Below are 18,649 nucleotides of genomic sequence, written 5' to 3'. Positions count from 1 at the left end.
AAAGAAAATTTTAAGTATAAAAGGACATAAATTTGAATAATATAAAATGTTCAACTGAAACCAGAGAAACAGAAAAATAGGGAAAAAACAATGAAATCAAAATTGGTTATTTGAAAAGGTCAATAAAATTGATAAATCTCTAAGAATGATCAAGGGAAAAAAAGAGAGAGAAGACCCAGTCTACCAATATTAAGAATTAAAAGGAGTATCACCAGAGACTTCACATTAATTTTTAAAATAATAAAAGAAAACTATAAACAAGACACTGCCGTCTATGGGGTCGTACAGAGTCGGACACGACTGAAGCTGCTTAGCAGCAGCAGCACTATAAACAACACACTCATGCAGAATGCCACAAAGTTTTAGTAGTTTGAGAGAGTCTGAATAACTATTTTTAAATTGAGTCTGTAGTTAAAAGCCTTCCAAAAAAGAAATCCCAAGAGCCAGATGGCTTCCCTGGCAAAATTTAAAGAAGAAATCTCCCAATTCTACACCATGAGATACTACTACACACCTATTAAGAATGGCTAACAAAAAAAAAAAAGAGAGAGAAGGCAATGGCACCCCACTCCAGTACTCTTGCCTGGAGAATCCCATGGACAGAGAAGCCTGGTGGGCTGCCGTCTATGGGGTCGCACAGAGTCGGACATGATTGAAGCAACTTAGCAGCAGCAGCAGCAACATACGAATGAGCGTCTTCACTTTCACTTTTCACTTTCATGCATTGGAGAAGGAAATGGCAACCCACTCCAGTGTTCTTGCCTGGAGAATCCCAGGGATGGGGGAGCCTCATGGGCTGCAGTCTATGGGGTCACACAGAGTCGGACATGATTGAAGCAACTTAGCAGCAGCAGCAGCAACATAAAAAAAAAAAAAAAAAAAACCACAAAGACATGAAGCAAGTGACACTTTAATATACTGTTGGTGCCAATGCAAAAAAAAAAAAAAAAAAGGTATATACACTCAGGAAAAACTTGGAAGTTTCACATAAATAGACACTTACCATATGACTCCAAACTATACATACTCTGAAGAAGTAAAACTTATGTTGACCTAAAAACCTATACACAAATGTTTACAACAGCCCTGTTCTTAACTGCCTGCCACAAACTAGACAAATCCCAAATGCCCTTCAATAGACAAATGGACTAAAAAAAAAAAACTGGTACAGTCATCCAGTGAAATATCACTCTGCGATACAAAGTGCCTCTACTGATGCTGGAAATGCTCCCAAGAAACACAGAGAAGTTGTGACGCCAAAAAAAAGCTGAATTATTTGATATGCACCAGATTGAGATCTGTAGCTACGACTGACCTCCATTTCAAGATAAATGAACCCAGGGTAAGGACTATTATTAAATTTAAAAAATAAAAGACAGGAAATTTGTGAAGCTGTCACTCACTGCAGCTGTCCCAGCATACAGTTGAAAACTTTGCACTTTTTACTCATATCGAAAATGCAACTTTTAATTCAGGATTGCTATAAGAAAGGCATACCAACAGACTCTAGTATGATTCAAGAAAAACAGCAAAATCATTGCATGAAAACTTAAAGCAAGAGGAAGATGAAGAATGTGAAGTTGGGAGAATTTAATGCCAGCAAAGGATAGTTTGATAATTTTAGAAAGAGGTTTGGCTTTAAAAATGTCAAGATAATCGGTGAAACAGCTTCTGCTGTCCAAGAGACAGCAGCAGAGTTCTCAGATGCCATTAGAAAATTACTGAGGAGAAAGGATATCTGTCTGAAAAGGTTTTTACTGCAGACAAAGGTGCCCTATTCCGGGACGGGGTGGGGGGATTCACAAAGGATATTTATTAGTGTAAAAAAAAGAGAGAGAGAGAGGGAGGAAGAGAAGGAAGCAAACACCAGGATTTAAGAGAGGAAGAGACCGGCTAACGCCACTGTTTTGTGCAAATGCAGCTGGGTTTATGGTCCAGACTGCCTTCCTCTATAAAGCTACTAATTTTTGAGCCTTGAGGGAAAAGATAAACATCAGTTGCCAATCTTTTGGTTATAAAACAAGAAGGACTGGATGAGAATCCAATCCAGAAAAAGGAATGGTTCCACTGACATATTCCCTAAGTCAGGAAGTATTTGGCCAGTGAAGAACTACTTTTTAAAGTTCTTCTGTTATTGGACAATGTCCCCTGGCCATTGTTATTGAACAACGACCCCATGAGTTCAATAATGAAGGCGTTAGTTACCTATTTGCCCTCATACACAATGTCTCTAATTCAGCCTCTAGATCAGGGGGTCAAAGGACCTTTAAGGCTCATTGTACATAAAGCTACAGAATAGGTTGGCAACACTCACAGAAGAGGACCCTGACAGAGATCATGAAGGTCTGGAAGGATTACACCACTGAAGATGCCACTGTTGTTAAGTTTTTAAAAAACCATGAAAGCCATCAATCCTGAAACAAAAAATTCCCAGTGGAGAAAACTATGTCCATATGTTGTAAATGACTTAACAGCATTTACAACAGAGCCAATCAAGGAAACCATGAAAGAGTATAGATACGGCAAAAAAAAAAAAAAAAAAAAAGTGGAGGATGAAGGGTTTCAAGACAGGGATCTTGGAGAAATTCAAGAGCTAACAGACAATACGCAACAGGAATTAATAGGAATGCTTCCAAAGCAGACAATGAGAAAGATGACATAGAAACAGCAGTACCAGAAAACAGACTGACACGAGATAATCTCGCAGAAGGGTGCTGATTATTCAAGACAGCTTTTGACTTCTTTTATGAGGTGGATCCTTCTATGATACAGGCAGTGAAACTAAACCAAGCTGTGAAAGAAGGATTGGTAACTACAGAAATGTTTTTAGAAAAATGAAAAAGCCAAAAAAGTCAGACAAAAATTTTATCTCTGTAATGTTACACCAAGCAGGCCTGCCTCTCAGTACAATGAATTCCTCATTAAATTACTCTTTATTTTTGTCATCTTGCAGAGTAACAGAGTTGACTTTCGTATATTTTAGCCACTTAAAACCTTTATTCCAAAGTCCAACTTTCAACAATCCATGTTTTTTCCAGTAAAATTAACTTAATTCATTAAAAATCAGTTTGTCAGAGCTACTTTCATGTACATGTTAAAGTAGCATTCTATTTTTAATTTTTCTCAGATAATCAAACTATATTAAAAAAACACCAGCATCTCATTTATTAGAGCTAAGTGAACCAGATCTTTCTGAAGTCAGTAAACTTCAAAATAAATTCATCCTAGATATCTGGGTTTATTTTTTTGCCAATACATGAATAGCCCTTCTAACAGCCAATATTGAAAATATGTACATTTAACCGATGCACTCCACCAAGTGATCTCAAATGGCACTGGCACTGTTATGGCTAACCCATCCAGCAACCCATTTCCAAAGCATCTCAAAAGACTGAATACCTCAAAGAAGCCTATCAGGATGAGCAATGAAAAATAAACCGGAGCCACAAGAGATTACAGAACACACAAAGAGATCTGTCAATTCAACACTCTAAAAAGAGATGCTGCAGAGTTGGGTCAGACTCAGCAGTCCAGTGGGATGTGAGAACTTAATGAAACTAGGCTTGTTCTTGGATATGCCCTAAAGTTCCAAGCTTAAAAATCTCAATGAAATGGATAAATTTCTATTTTAAAGAAAAACTAGTTACTCAACAAATTTTTAGAAATCAACAGATCAATCCAGGAATAAAATCAGAAAGTGGTCTTAAAAAATGACCTCATAAAAAGTTACAAAAAAAAAAGCTTGTTTTAAAGACTTTTTCAAAACTTCTATAGAACACAAAATACATCTACAAAGCTTCACTATTTAAAAATAATCAGTATTTGAAATAATATGAATGTTATTCAGACCAAAGATTGCACCCAAAAATGTACTCGCTCAAATAGAAATGGTTCTAAATTATCAACAAAGGGAATTCAAATGCATAATTAGATAATTGGCTATTACAACTAAGCAAGGTCTATCATGGGATAGGTTTAATCTTGGAAAATCTAATTTGTCATATAAATAGATGTAATATGAAAAACCACATGATCCACAGATTCTAAAATAAGCATTCAATAAAAATTAGCCTTTGTGAACCTGATCCCCCTGGCCCCAGTAAAGAGTCCACAGTGTGAGGTCTTAACCTCAAGCTTTGCCCCAGAAAACGTAAGTTTGGGGCTAAAACAGCAAATCAGTGTCTCTCAGGACAACTATATTTAGAACATATAAATTCAAAACTAAGTTATATTAGGGTAATGGTTCTCAACCAAGATAATTCTGCCCCATAGGGGACACTTTGGAATGTCTGGAGACATTTTTGGTGGTTAAAACTCAGGCAATTCTATTGGCATCTACTGGGTAGAGGTTAGGGATGCTGCTAAGCACCCATCAAAACACAGGATAGACTCTTAGCAAGTAGTTTCTGGCCCCAAATGTCAACACAAAACCGCCACAAAACTCTGTATAAGGGTAACATACTACATACAGATGTTCATCTCATACCATATCCCACAGTTCCAACTGAGTAAAAGAGAACTCTTCACACACACACACAAACAAAAGGAAGCAGACAGGCAGGAGAGAAGGAAATGGAAGCAAATATCAAAATTATAGAGAAAGAAGAAATTTCTAAACTAAAGCAAACAAACTGAAAACTGGGAAGACTAATAATTGAAAGTGTTTGTAAGAACCAAAAAGACAACTATGAAAACCCAGAATGAAAATGAAGTAAAAGAAAGTGAACTATTTAAAAAGTACACTAAACCACTCTAAGAATTAAATCCTCAAAAAAATTATTTTATGTAACAACTTGGTTGCAAGAAGAAATTGGGGGAGTAGTTCTGGTGGAATATGTTTTAAACACTTAATTTAAAAATATTGATCTTTTTAAAACAAAAATATCTGAAAACTTAAAACTCTTAAAAATCCCTAATTTTTTAAAAGATCATACACAAAAATATTTAAGATAATAACACTATAAAAGTTTTGACTGTTCTGCACTAATAATTCCATATTTTTTTGATAATGAAATACCATCTAATGAAGAAATAATAATTCACACAAATTCCAAGTAGGTTTAAGCAGTAAGAACATTCACTAGGGAATGTTTACTTTGGTTTGGATAAATACAATACAGATAAATAGCACAATGGCATCATCTAACTGGGTATGTCAAATTAACCTTATTCACATCATAACACCTATATAATTATAGGACCTAACTTTATTTATATTATAGCAACTTTTATAGTAATAACCTTTATTATAGAAAAGTCAAAATATAGAAAGTTACACAAAAATGAACAGAAACACACTTCCCTATAAGCTTTATTGCCAAAGAAGTAGCTGTATAAGAAACACTTTATAATGGTTCCACATCTTATTTCCTATTTATTTTTAGTATTTTTAGTTATTTTCAGGGTTAATTTTTTTTTTTTTTTTTTACCATAAACCAAACATCTTTACCAGAAATTTATTTCCAGGACTATCTTCACCATAAATGGAGAAATGAAAAAACCACTGTCCTACTCTATGTGACGTCATAAACTGCAGCATGACAGGCTTCCCTGTCCTTCACTATCTCCCGGAGTTTGTTCAAACTCAAGCCCTTTGAATCAGTGATGCCATCCAACATCTCATCCTCTGTCGTCCTCTTCCCGTGTTGCCCTCAATCTTTCCCAGTATCAGAGTCTTATCCAGTGAGTCAGCTCTTCGCATCAGGTGGCCAAAGTATTGGAGCTTCAGCTTCAGTGTTAGTCCTTCCAATGAATATTCATCGTTCATTTCCTTTAGGATTGACTGGTTTGACTTCCTTGAAATCCAAGGGACTCTCAAGAGTCTTCTCATCAACACAATTCAAAAGCATCAATTCCTCAGCACTCAGCCTTCTTTATGGTCCAACTCTCACATCTGTACATCACTACTGGAAAAACCATAGATTTGACTATATGGACATGTGTCAGCAAAGTGATGTCTCTGCTTAATATGCTGTCTAGGTTTGTCTTAGCTTCTTAGCTTTTCTTCCAAGGAGCAAACATCTTTTAATTTCATGGCTGCAATCACTGTCCACAGTGATTCTGGAGCCCAAGAAAGTAAAGTCTGTCACTGTTTCCATTGTTTCCCCATCTATTTGCCATGAAGTAATGGGATTGGATGCCATGATCTTAGTTTTCTGAATGCTGAGTTTTAAACCAGCTTTTTCACTCTCCTCTTTCACCCTCATCAAGAGCCTCTTAGTTCCTCTTCACTTTCTATCATCAGAGTGGTATCATCTGCATATCTGAGGTTGTTGATATCTCCTGGCAATCTTCATTCCACCTGTGATTCATCTAGTCTGGCATTTTGCAACCTTTTAGCTATATGCATAATATTAGAATTTCTATAATTTACTTCCTCAAGCTTGTTAAACACAGAACTGATAATCAGCATTTCTTAGAGCAGAGATAAATAAATGCAGTCATTCTTAAGATATCACACACAAAACCCACCTCTCCTTTCTGTATTTCACATAAGAGTGTGAAAAGTATGCAAAGTATCATATACTTTTACCACACAGTAAAAGACAAGAAAATAAAATTTGGTATAAAGAAGCTTTTACATAGCATTGCATTCCTTTAAACATTACTAAATCAGATCAATAGGTGACAGACACCCAAAAACAACCTTAAGCAAAGTTTAAAAACAAAAAAGGATTTCAATCTCACAAAAATTAAGAATTAGCCCAAAACAAATTATGTGCATGTGATGTCTCCTCCCAAAATAATAAATCCTAAAAACAACAAATTTACAAAATCTTAAAAAGCAAATAAGTTGGAAAATTCAATTAAATATTCCTCAGATTTTTAATCCACTATTAACTCTGAAAAAACACTAGAAATTAATTTTAAGCACATTTGAAGCCAGATTTTTAAAAATACCAATAAATTTTTGTCAAATTTTATAGAACTCACCCCCTCAAAAAAAAAAAATCCTATGATTCCCCTATTATTGACTGATAAATGAGTAAAAGAACAAGGTGTAATACAGTTAAAATGTAAGTCTTTTGAGAGAAAATAGTAACACAAATTCATGAACAATGTGTAAATTAATTCACAATTTTTAGGTAATAAATATTTAAATTTGTTCATTTTTAAACCATATTAGGGGGTTTCCATGAATGCTCAAACTACCGCACAATTGCACTCATCTCACACGCTAGTAAAGTAATGCTCAAAATTCTCCAAGCCAGGCTTCAGAAATACGTGAACCGTGAACTTCCTGATGTTCGAGCATGTTTTAGAAAAGGCAAAGGAACCAGAGATCAAATTGCCAACATCTGCTGGATCATGGAAAAAGCAAGAGAGTTCCAGAAAAACATCTATTTCTGCTTTACTGACTATGCCAAAGCCTATGACTGTGTGGATCACAATAAACTGTGGAAAATTCTGAAAGAGAGGGGAATACCAGACCACCTGACCTGCCTCTTGAGAAATCTGTATGCAGGTCAGGAAGCAACAGTTAGAACTGGACATGGAACAACAGACTGGTTCCAAACAGGAAAAGGAGTATGTCAAGGCTGTATATTATCACCCTGCTTATTTAACTTATATGCAGAGTACATCATGAGAAACGCTGGGCTGGAAGAAACAGAAGCTGGAATCAAGATTGCCAGGAGAAATATCAATAACCTCAGATATGTAGATGATACCACCCTTATGGCAGAAAGTGAAGAGGAACTCAAAAGCCTCTTGATGAAAGTGAAAGTGGAGAGTGAAAAAGTTGGCTTAAAGCTCAACATTCAGAAAATGAAGATCAGAGCATCTGGTCCCATCACTTCATGGAAAATAGATGGGGAAACAGTGTCAGACTTTATTTTGGGGGGCTCCAAAATCACTGCAGATGGTGACTGCAGTCATGAAATTAAAAGACGCTTACTCCTTGGAAGAAACGTTATGACCAACCTAGACAGCATATTCAAAAGCAGAGACATTACTTTGCCAACAAAGATCCATCTAGTCAAGGCTATGGTTTTTCCAGTGGTCATGTATGGATGTGAGAGTTGGACTGTGAAGAAGGCTGAGCACTGAAGAATTGATGCTTTTGAACTGTGGTGTTGGAGAAGACTCTTGAGAGTCCCTTGGACTGCAAGGAGATCCAACCAGTCCATTCTGAAGGAGATAAGCCCTGGGATTTCTTTGGAGGGAATGATGCTGAAGCTGAAACTAAAGTACTTTGGCCACCTCATGCGAAGAGTTGACTCACTGGAAGAGAGTCTGATGCTGGGAGGGATTGGGGGCAGCAGGAGAAGGGGACGACAGAGGATGAGATGGCTGGATGGCATCACTGACTCGATGGACGTGAGTCTGAGCGAACTCCGGGAGTTGGTGCTGGACAGGGAGGCCTGGCCTGCTGTGATTCATGGGGTTGCAAAGAGTCGGACACGACTGAGCGACTGAACTGAACTGATGAGAATATACACTTGTTATTTAATCACAATAAATTATCAATAATTAAATATCTAATAAAAAACTAATTGGTAAAGGCCAAAAATGGTTTATTTACAGAAACCTATAATAGTTCAATTCCTTACATAACTATTTATAATTGCATAGTACTTATAAAATGTTTTCACATATACTCTCACTAGATTCACAAAAGCCTTTAAGATTTACATTCTAAAACTGCATCCTCTAGTCAGTAACCGCCACCCACAGGTAATATGAAGCACCTGAATCGTGGCTAGTCCAAACTGATTATAAATGTGTAATACATACTAGATTCCAAAGACAGAAAAAAAGTACACAAATTAATGACTTTTATATTGAACATGTTAAAAAAACATATCCAAAACATTTAATTTCACCTTTCCTGTATTTTTTAACACAGCTACTAGAAAATTTTTAATTATATATGTAATTTATCAATTTAGTATGCCTCAAAGAACGTATGTATAGCTGCTTCATAATACCCATTTAAGATGATATAATTTTATAGTTCAACAACATTGTTCAAGTTATTTTAAACAAACTTTTTAAAGCAAATTATGCCTAAATTTATTTAACAGGAGAATCATAAAGAAATGTCTCTCAATTGAAAAATAAGCAATTTCCCCTTTATTTAGTAGAAATATGTAACCTCATTCTAACATTCATGGAGTAGGCAAGCTGCAGATCCACCTGTCAAGATGTTCAATATCCTTGATTACTGATTCTCTACTAAAGGGACTTAAAGAGTCTCAGTGAGTCATACAGGAAAGATTAAAGAGTTCACAGTTGACCTCTGAACAACATAGGGGTTAGGAGTGCCAATCTTCCTCACAGTTGAAAATTCAAATATAATTTATAGTCAGCTCTTTGGACCAACAGTTCTGCATTCACAAATTCAACCAACCGAAGACCCTATAGTACTGTGTTATTTACTACTGAAAAAATCTATATAAGTGGACCTGGGAAGTTCAAACCAACGGTCAACTGTTTTTTAAAAAGAAAGTGAGACCTCATCCACTCCAGTTACTCCAATTAAAACACTATTGAATCACAAACATGGTGAACACACAGCAAGCTCCCAATTTTCTGTGAGTTACTAAGAGTATTAAGTTTTTTTAATAGTATAAAATAAATTATGGGGTCTCTGGCATACATAAGTTCCAGGCAAGTAAGATTATTACATATAAAAGACAGTAATAATATAGGAATTTTTATTTAGGCTTTAAACTGTAAGGTTCTAATCATAAGTTCAGTTGGGTTGCATAGAATGTAAGAAATTTAGGCAATTTTTGTGGGAAAGAGGTTACCTAGAAATTTAATAGCCTTTACATTTGACATTTATTTAGGCTTTAAACTGTAAGGTTCTAATCATAAGTTCAGTTGGGTTACATAGAATGTAAGAAATTTAGGCAATTTTTGTGGGAAAGAGGTTACCTAGAAATTTAATAGCCTTTACATTTGACATTCATTCTGAAAATTCATCGACAGATTTGTTTTCATCATGTAAGGTAATTTTTTTAACTGCTTCAAAAAAGTGTGCTGGATAAAAATGGTCTAATTAAGAGGCAAGAAAAAATGGAGTCATCTTAAACACCTTAAACACATGCACATGTGCACACACACGAACCCTCCAAAGCAGCAAGGCAAAATACGCATCAGGGCACCTTCTGCTGCAGTAGAACAGGAGTTTTAATTAAAGTCTAATTAAAAACAAAAAAACCCCTGATAGTAAAACACATTCTAACTATTAAGTCTAACAACAATTAGGAAAAAAACATAGAAGAGTATACATTTTCTTGAAAGTGTGTTAGTTGCTCAGTCGTGACCGACTCTGTGAACCCATGGACTGTAGTCTGCCAGGCTCCTCTGCCCATGGAATTCTCCAGCCAAGAATACTGGAGTGGGCTGCCACGCCCTCCTCAAGGGGATCTTCCTGACCCAGGGATTGAATCTGGGTCTCCTGAGATACTTTACTGTCTGAGCCACTAGGGAAGCCCATACATTTGAAAGACCAACTTTAAATATGTTTCCTAAAATCATTACACGCTGCTTCAGCCAAGACTAGATGATCTCAATTGTACAAATGTATGAAATTCTATATTTATAAACCAAAGCAAACAACTTGGCACTTGATTATTATAATAATCACGATAAATACATATACTGTAAGAATAGAACTCTGATAATTAACAAAGTCAGCCTAGATGTTAAGTAAATTCTGACCTCCTCAGTACCGGGGCACTGATAGACACTAAGAAGGTTAGTACGGTTTTAGTACTTCAGGTAAAAGGATCTTGAAGAAATCAGTTCAAATGAAGGTGTGCTTCACTCTAAAGGTTCAGTACCAGGAGGAGAGAAAAAAATATCCTGGCTACTGTCAAGGACTCATGACGTCACTGGTCAAATGAAGAGAAACGAACAAATCCTATTTGACTTCCAATGCAGGAATCTATATCCTAATCTTCCTTATACTTCTATATTTTGACATTTCTGACACTGATACTTTCTTAATGTACTAAATTCCCTTTCTAAATGGATTTCTGGTGATCCATGAGCTAAGTTTTATTCCTATTATGATGTCTTATTCCTTTCACAACATTCAGCCATCCCAACCCAGTGATGACACTCATCAACAACTGGAGTGAAGGAGACATGGGAGCATGTACATCAGAATCTCCTGTGTGAAATTTTTGAAATCCAAATGACTTTAATAACGTGCCCAACCTCTAACACTGCTGTAAACCACTGGATGTGTATGTGTCCTAATGTTCCTCGCACCGAACACACCATTAATCACATTCCTCACAGTAAGACAAATAATTCTGGATTTATCTCTCTCTCATTGAAAGCTCTTTTCTTTGACAAAAAGCTCTTTTCTCTGACCTTGGGACAGAACCTTTCTCTTCATGTTGGTGGTAACTGTTATTGTTACCACACTTAAAGTATTTTTCCACTGGGAACTCCTAGTGATTAGATGTCACAGTCACTCCCTAAGAATTACCTGGACACTGGATCATCAAAAAGAACCAGAGCTACATGGCACTAAAATAGTCACTGGAATTCAGGATCCTATGTTAGTCATCTCTGCTTTGAAACTTAGTTGAGAAGTAAAATGTGATCATGAAGGCAAGTGGAGTAAGTAAACAAAATTTTAAAGATTAAAAACACAAGTCTACTGGAGGCAATGGAAAGGAACGATATGGTATAATGAGATTCCAGGAAAGAGTCCATAAAACTGCCATATCTGACACTAGATCAACATTTTAAGCTAGGTATCATTTTAGAATAATGAATACTTAAACAGTAGAGTTACTTGTAAGAGTAAAAGCTCCTTTAAATACAAACAACCAGTAAACATGCTTTCAGTTGAAATAAAAGAATCAAAGAATAGAACATTCAGGCAACTGAGGTCTTCAGAAACTATCAAACAAAACCCAAGAAACAGAAAAGAGGTAATGTCATTTAGTCCAAAAGAAGAAACACTGAGACCCTAGAAAGAAAATACCTAACTCACCTGGGGCTAAAACCAAGTGATTATAACTGAAAAATGAAAGTATAGCACAGTCTTGGGTCAGAGAAGCCCTAGTAGATTATGAAGGGAACTCTAGACGCTTACTGCTGCTGCTAAGTCTCTTCAGTCGTGTCCGACTCCATGCGACCCCACAGACGGCAGCCCACCAGGCTCCCCCGTCCCTGGGATTCTCCAGCCAAGAACACTGGAGTGAGTTGCCATTTCCTTCTCCAATGCATGAAAGTGAAAAGTGAAAGTGAAGTCGCTCAGTCGTGTCCGACTCTTAGCGACCCCATGGACTGCAGCCTACCAGGCTCCTCCATCCATGGGATTTTCCAGGCAAGAGTACTGGAGTGGCGTGCCATTGCCTTCTCCTATACGCTTACTAGTAGTGATAAAAGACTGTGAACTAGTCTGAACGTCTATCCAATATAAGCAAACCTAAAAGAAAGCTGTGGATAATATAGAGTGGGGGAGCATGAGGGAGGACTGAAAAGGGCAGATATACTCTACTAAAAAACAAAGCAAAACCAAGAAAGGTCGTTCTAATAACTAACCTAATACCACTTCAGTGAAATTGTTCAGGAACAATCAGTGGTACTTTCAAGTTTCTTATGGCTTACTCTATCATTTATTATTATATTGGCAGCTAAAACTACTTAAAACTGTTAAGGATTGTACACTTGTTTCTCAAACAGAAGGGTATACTGAAATTTTGTAATCTGCTTTGTCTTGGGTGAGAAAGGAGAGGAACAGGTGAAAAAAGCAGCCAAAAAAAAAGAGCATATGTATCAAATCCCTGCGACCAAGTAAACAGAGGAAGTGCTAAACTGTGAGCAACAAATATCCTCAAGCACTGAGACAGAAAATCTCCTTTCATCCCAGTTACCCAGGACAACTTGTAACACACACACAGATTCAGCTACTGATGTAGTGCCAAGCAGAAAATAAGTAAGATCAACAGTTTAATAAGAGTTCAGTTACCTTGTCAATATTACTGCCTGGCTCACCCTAAACAATCCAATAACTAAGCTCACTTTTGTTCTCAGGAACAAATACCTTACCTTTTATCTCTCATAAGAAATGTGGACCTTGACTGGTTTTGTTTCTCCCCTGCTAGCTCTCTAAAGCCTACTGCTAAAACCCATTTCCTCCCTTTTCCAAGATACCAGTCTGAACCTCTCCAGGGTGCCTGCTGCTCACCACCATGCCAAGCTGGCCAACTTCACCTGTCTGTGCACTGGCTTTTGCTAGAATGTATTCTTCATGCTGAGAGGCTAACTACAGGCATACATGGACCTTCATCCAGATTTCTCAGGCCAGTGTTCTGGCCTCTCCATTGAAAAAGAACTAATTCCGCTTGAGGAACTATTGCCTAATAGCTGGATATCAAATTTCACAATTAACAAAGTCACAGATCCATCATAATGATTACCAATTTACCTAAATTTCAATCACATCATATTAGGTTTTATTCCCCTTTCTTTTCTGAACACAAACTCCAACAGCTTTCAGATCTTTCACAACTTACACCAGTTTACAGCTTCTGCAGCTGTCCTTCTCCCACCCAAATCAAGAATCTTCACCTCTTTCTTTGCCTATGTTCAACCTCTTGACATGACACCACTTTTAAAACACATTAAAAATGGTATCATACTTAAAAGGTATTTCATAGAGGGTATTCCATGACACAGAAGAGGAGGGAAAAAAAAAATCACAGATTGGATTACTTACAAATAAAAATTTGAAGGTATTTTTGATTGACAACATGGAATGAACCAAAAGCACTTTATGTCTTATCTTAAATGTCCTAAAATTTAGATCATCTTATTAAGTTAATAAGACATCATCTTACTTGGCTAACTCCTCATTTAGAGAGGTACATGGCAAACTTCAAGCTGGTTTTTATGGAAAAATATATTATGAACGTGTATTTTCACCCTAAATGTGATTTTATGGACTTATATCTATCCAAATTTGAAGCACTTAAGACAAATCTGATTACAAGTACTTACTAATTAAAGAATACAACTGATTATTTACTAGGATTCAACTTTGAAACAAAATTCCCTAATATTTCACTTTCGTGTTCTGGATTAGTTAATTGAAGTAAATCCTGAAATTAAAAGGTGAGCTACTAGCAGGCAATTTCTAGTTGCCCTTACTTATCTGGGTGAATCAAGATTTTCTCCAAACAATGAGCCAAAGAAATACATATCTGTATTATAGAATTGTACATATTATCTCTAAACCAACTGTGTGTTTCTGTCCATTAACTGCCTCATAATTTAAACATGTTGACTTGTTATATGTCATATGTGAAAAGTTCATAACCTTATTTAAAATTCAGAAATATCAAGTCCTTAAAATCCACTTATTTTTTCAAAAATCAGAAGTTACATATAGTAACACTTTGTGCCAATTGCTTTCTGTCTTATTCCACTCCAAAATGCAGATCTGTACTTTCCCAATAAGAAATATAAGTACTGTCTTTCCATCTCGCTAACACTCTCCCCAAATTCTTTCCCACAGAATGCCTCAAATTTCCTTATAAGCATTCTTCCACATTTAACCAAATGTCGAAACTAAAAACAGTGCTTAAAAGATAAACTTCAAGTAAGTCTCTACGAGCACTCATCCCACTTAGTTTTTCCTACTCTACTAACCTTACTACCAACGCTGGACTTTCTCACAGTATATACCAAATGTTGAAAGTTATCTATTTCTGCATTGGTACAAAAGCATTTCATCCCACTGGTCTTTAAAGATAATAAAGGTCAAACATTGAGCATTATTTTTTTCAAGTTGGTACAAGAATTGGGGAAATTTATTTGAAAATTTTTATTTTTTTAATTTATTTTATTGATTTATTTTATTTCATCATTTGAAAATAACAGCAACCTACACTGGCACTGTTCTAAGCATTTTACAAGTATTAACTCATTCAATCCTCCTAATAACCTGAGGTTGATAGTTTTATCGCATTTATAGATTAAGAAACTAAAGCTCAGTCACAACAGCTCCTAGACAGAAGAGCCAGGATTTGACTTTAAACTGTCCCAGTTCAGAGTCCATGCTTTTAACTCTCGCTGTACCACCTAAATGTCAAGAACCATCACTTAATGGCTATCCAAGTTACTTCAAAGTGAAGAAATTAAAGATTTTTCATTTCGTGGTAAATTAGATAAAATATCATGTAAGTATTTTAAGCTATCATCTTTTATTTTTTTCTGGCCATGCTGCAGGGCTTGTGGGATTTTCATTCCCTGACCAGGAACTGAACCAGGGCCCTTGGCAGTGAGGCTCAGATCTCTACCCACTGGACCACCAGGGAATCCCTTAAGCTGTCATCTCAGAACACAAGAAAGAAAGACTTATGACAGTGAAATCAAGCACCTTAGACTTATATTAAAGAAAAAACTCCTTAAATGATTTTGACAGTTTTATTATGAATGCATGACCAATAAATTTAAAGTACACATTCGTCTGACAAATACCTTTCAAAAATTAACTGCACATGCCCCCAAGTAACCAAACTTTAAAATACATTCTGGACAGTCCAGTTGAGTACTCAAACATCACACTGTACTAAGATAATACGGCAGAACTCACCTAGGCAGAACACAGCAAAGTCACTGAGTGAAGGCCTCTGGACAACCAAAACAGACACTCCAAAGTGGCAAGGATGGACACTCGCTATTCTCAAAGAAGATCTCACACACCAAATAAGGGTCAACTCATTTTTTCCTTTGCAGAACTACAAATTTGATTTCCGCAGGAAAAAAATGCTGTAGAAAAACTGGTGATGAGAGGGTGAAGGGGGACACTGATCACGGTAACAAGCACATCCAACAGCGAAGCACGAAAAATACTTACTCCAAAATGCAAAGAAATCTGATCAGGAGTCCTATATACAATCCAACAGATAGATCCTCAACGAACCACAGTAACTGAAGGTCACAAATGATGACCCTAGGTCATCAAAAGATTTAATTATACTCACATCCTATTTAAAACAGAAAAGAATTACACATTTAATTTTAGTATGATCTGCACTCAAAGTGGTTTTATAATTTGAAGCTTAAAGGATAAACCCTCAATTACCCAGTAAGCTCAACTAATCAATTAGAAATTCACTGGAAAGTCCCAAGTAACAAGGTTTTACTGTTTCTAAGTTTAAGAGCACTTTGTGCACAAAAGTTACCTGAAAGCAAAAGGGAGACAGATTATAAAACTGTAAAGTCTAGGAAAACACAGAAGAGCTACTGCGACTGTTTATAAACACTATGCTTAAAGCATTTCCCACAAGACAATGTGTGGGCAGTAGGTGCCACATCAGCAGTCCTGTGTTTGTCCTGCTTCTAAATCGTTTGTTAGTCTCATGAATTATTAATTTCAGTTAATAGTTTGTTGAGATGAAGCAGCACCAATTCTTTCCTGAACTGCAAAAAGTGAGAGCGTCCTTCTGACTACAGAACCAACAATGGGATTACTCTTACAAAGCATACATATGCCTTACGGTGACACAGTTTGATTTTTTTTAAAGTTCTCTTTTAAACTGCTTTTCATTTTCAAAGGTTTTAGAGAGATAGCGCCTAGCCCACATCGAACTTTTGTTATCAAAAGAATTGTTACACTACTCAACAAAACTCCCTTTCAAACCAGACTGCAACACGTTCCTTCTCTAGCGCCAAACAAAACTTTAAAGCACACTGTAAATAACCTATAAGGCCTTGTACTTTTCTCCCCTTCTAGCGAGGAAGTCTAACTCCAAACAGGAAACTGCTTCTCAAAGGGTTCAACGCAGAAATCCTACTCAACTCCAATCCAGTTCTCAGGAAGAGATTTAATATTTAAGTGCCAACACACTTGCCTGGGTAGAAACGGAGCAAATATTCAAGCTTTCCTGCCCCTGAGATACCCCTTGAAAGTTTCAGGCTGGGGGGGGGGGCGGGGAATGCCTTTTCTAACAAACCAAAAAAGTGCTTTAAAAGGCCAATCTCTAAAAAGGTTCGCAGAAGATATAGAAGTTGAAAGTGCTACGCGGTCAAGATTTTCGATCATCCTTCCCCCAACCCACTAGGATCTGGGACGATAAGCGCTGGCAAAGGAGGGAAGTTCGGTGCAGAGAGGAGCTGGGCGGGGGGCGAAGTGATCGGACTGCCCCTCGCCCATCCCCTCACCTTTCCCGAGACCAGGAAAAGAGGTGGCGAGAAAAGCACGAGACGGGAAAAGCAGCCTGGGGCCCCGCAACCAGCTTCTCCGCGAGATGAGCCAGGTGGGAGGCAGAGCGAGGAGGGGACACAGGGAGCGGGCCGTGTGGCATAGCAGGGACCGACGCCCACCCCCACCCCCTACCCCACCCCGCCGAGGTCGAGAAAGGGAACCGCCTCCCCGAATCCGGAAGGTCGGAGCGGGTGGCGAGGAGCGCGCTCGAGTCCCTTACCCATGCTGGGGGCTCCGGCGGGGAGCAGCCCGGCGCCCGCTGCTCCTCCTCCCGCTGCTCGCGCGGCCGCTCCGGCGGCAGGAGGCGGGCCCTCCGCTCGGCTCTAGCCCGGCTGAGCTCAGGCGGGACAAGGAGGCGCCTCCATTCGCCCGCGGCGCTCCCCGGCCAGTCCGGTCCCCACGGCCCGCAAGGAACAGGCGGCGGCTGCGGCTCCTCACTCGTGGCGGCCGGAGGGCCCTCCCCCGCCCGCCCAGCCGGCGGTTTTCCCACCCCCGGTCGCTCCTGCCACGGGGCGGGACCTGCCGGTTCGTCCTGGCCGTCGGCTCCAACGCAGAGCCCAGCCCCGCAGCCCGCCCCTGGCAGCTCCGTCAGCGCCCGCCGTCCTCGAACGCGACGCCAAAGAGTGAGGTGGAGACCCGGACAGAGGCCGGGAAGGTGCCGGGAGCAGGGCCGGGAGGAGGAAAATCTCGCGAGAATCCCCAGGCCGCCCTGCCCCGCCCCCGTGCGTTCCGGCTCACCGCTGCGCTGGGGCTGCTGCCAGGTGCGGTTACGTCACGGCCGGGACTCTCACGCCGCCCGCGTCCAGGTGCGCGGAGCGGATGAGGGAGACAAGCGGCGTAGCTGCGGTCACTTCTCTGCCTTGAGGTTCGAAGCAGCTGGGACGGGCGTTTTGTGTGGTTTGTCGCCTCCGATGGATTGACAGAGGTTTTGCTGATAGGCAAAGTGAGGCTGGGCTGCCCCACTTTGCACTGTTGTTTTTGTACGGCAGGCTTCGGGGGACCTGAAAGAGACCGTGAGAGAAACGTGCAAGAGTATAGAGAAAGAGAGAACCCACTTTCCTTCGACCTTTAGAGACCCAGCTGCAAACAGGACCTGCGGTTTACCTTGCAAAGTTCTGTATGAATTAGAAGCATTTCTTCATCGGAAAAAAAAAAAAAAATCATAGGCACAAAATAAATTCTTTTACAGGATTCAATTAGTGGATTCCTTTAGTTTCTGTCTGCTGAAGGCAACTTTCTAAATACCCTTTTCTGTTTTGAAAATATAAATTGCTACCTGATGGGGAGCAGGGCCGGAGAGTCATAATCTGAAATACTGGCTGGTTTTTTTTTTTTTTTTTTCCCTAGTCGCAATATGAAGAAGAACATAGGATTGTTGTAATCAGACGTTAAAACAGAGCACAACCCTATGGTCCTTGCCCCCCACCCCCATCCCGGAAACCATGTCCTCTGCCTACCTTTAGT

The 18,649-nt window shown here is 38.7% G+C and overlaps 1 protein-coding gene across 5 annotated transcripts in view; it reads right to left on the bottom strand.

Moving 5' to 3' along the window:
- CD2AP (CD2 associated protein) overlaps positions 1-17,930 on the bottom strand; it is an 86,312-nt gene extending 68,382 nt beyond the window's left edge. The window contains exons 1-2 of one of the 5 annotated variants that reach the window (XM_086372042.1): positions 17,406-17,831; positions 15,836-15,931 (exon numbers count right to left, since the gene is read on the bottom strand). Coding sequence is in view for 1 of the 5 variants with exons in the window: in XM_086372038.1 (XP_086228164.1) it covers positions 17,406-17,409 (4 nt within the window). In the remaining 4 variants the exon portion in view is untranslated. Of the gene's footprint in view, positions 1-15,571; positions 15,759-15,835; positions 15,932-17,405 lie in introns of those variants that run through there. The other 4 variants (XM_086372041.1, XM_086372040.1, XR_015153280.1 and 1 more) reach the window with 4 other exon arrangements.
- Between the last annotated feature and the right edge of the window lie 719 nt (positions 17,931-18,649).

This window comes from Bos grunniens, chromosome 23 (assembly GCF_055505025.1).
Source record: "Bos grunniens cultivar Pamir isolate PY7600 chromosome 23, Bosgru_T2T1.0, whole genome shotgun sequence".
Taxonomy (NCBI): domain Eukaryota; kingdom Metazoa; phylum Chordata; class Mammalia; order Artiodactyla; family Bovidae; genus Bos; species Bos grunniens.
The sequence above is the reverse complement of the archived record's forward strand: the minus strand, read 5'-3'. Positions and strand labels throughout refer to the sequence as shown.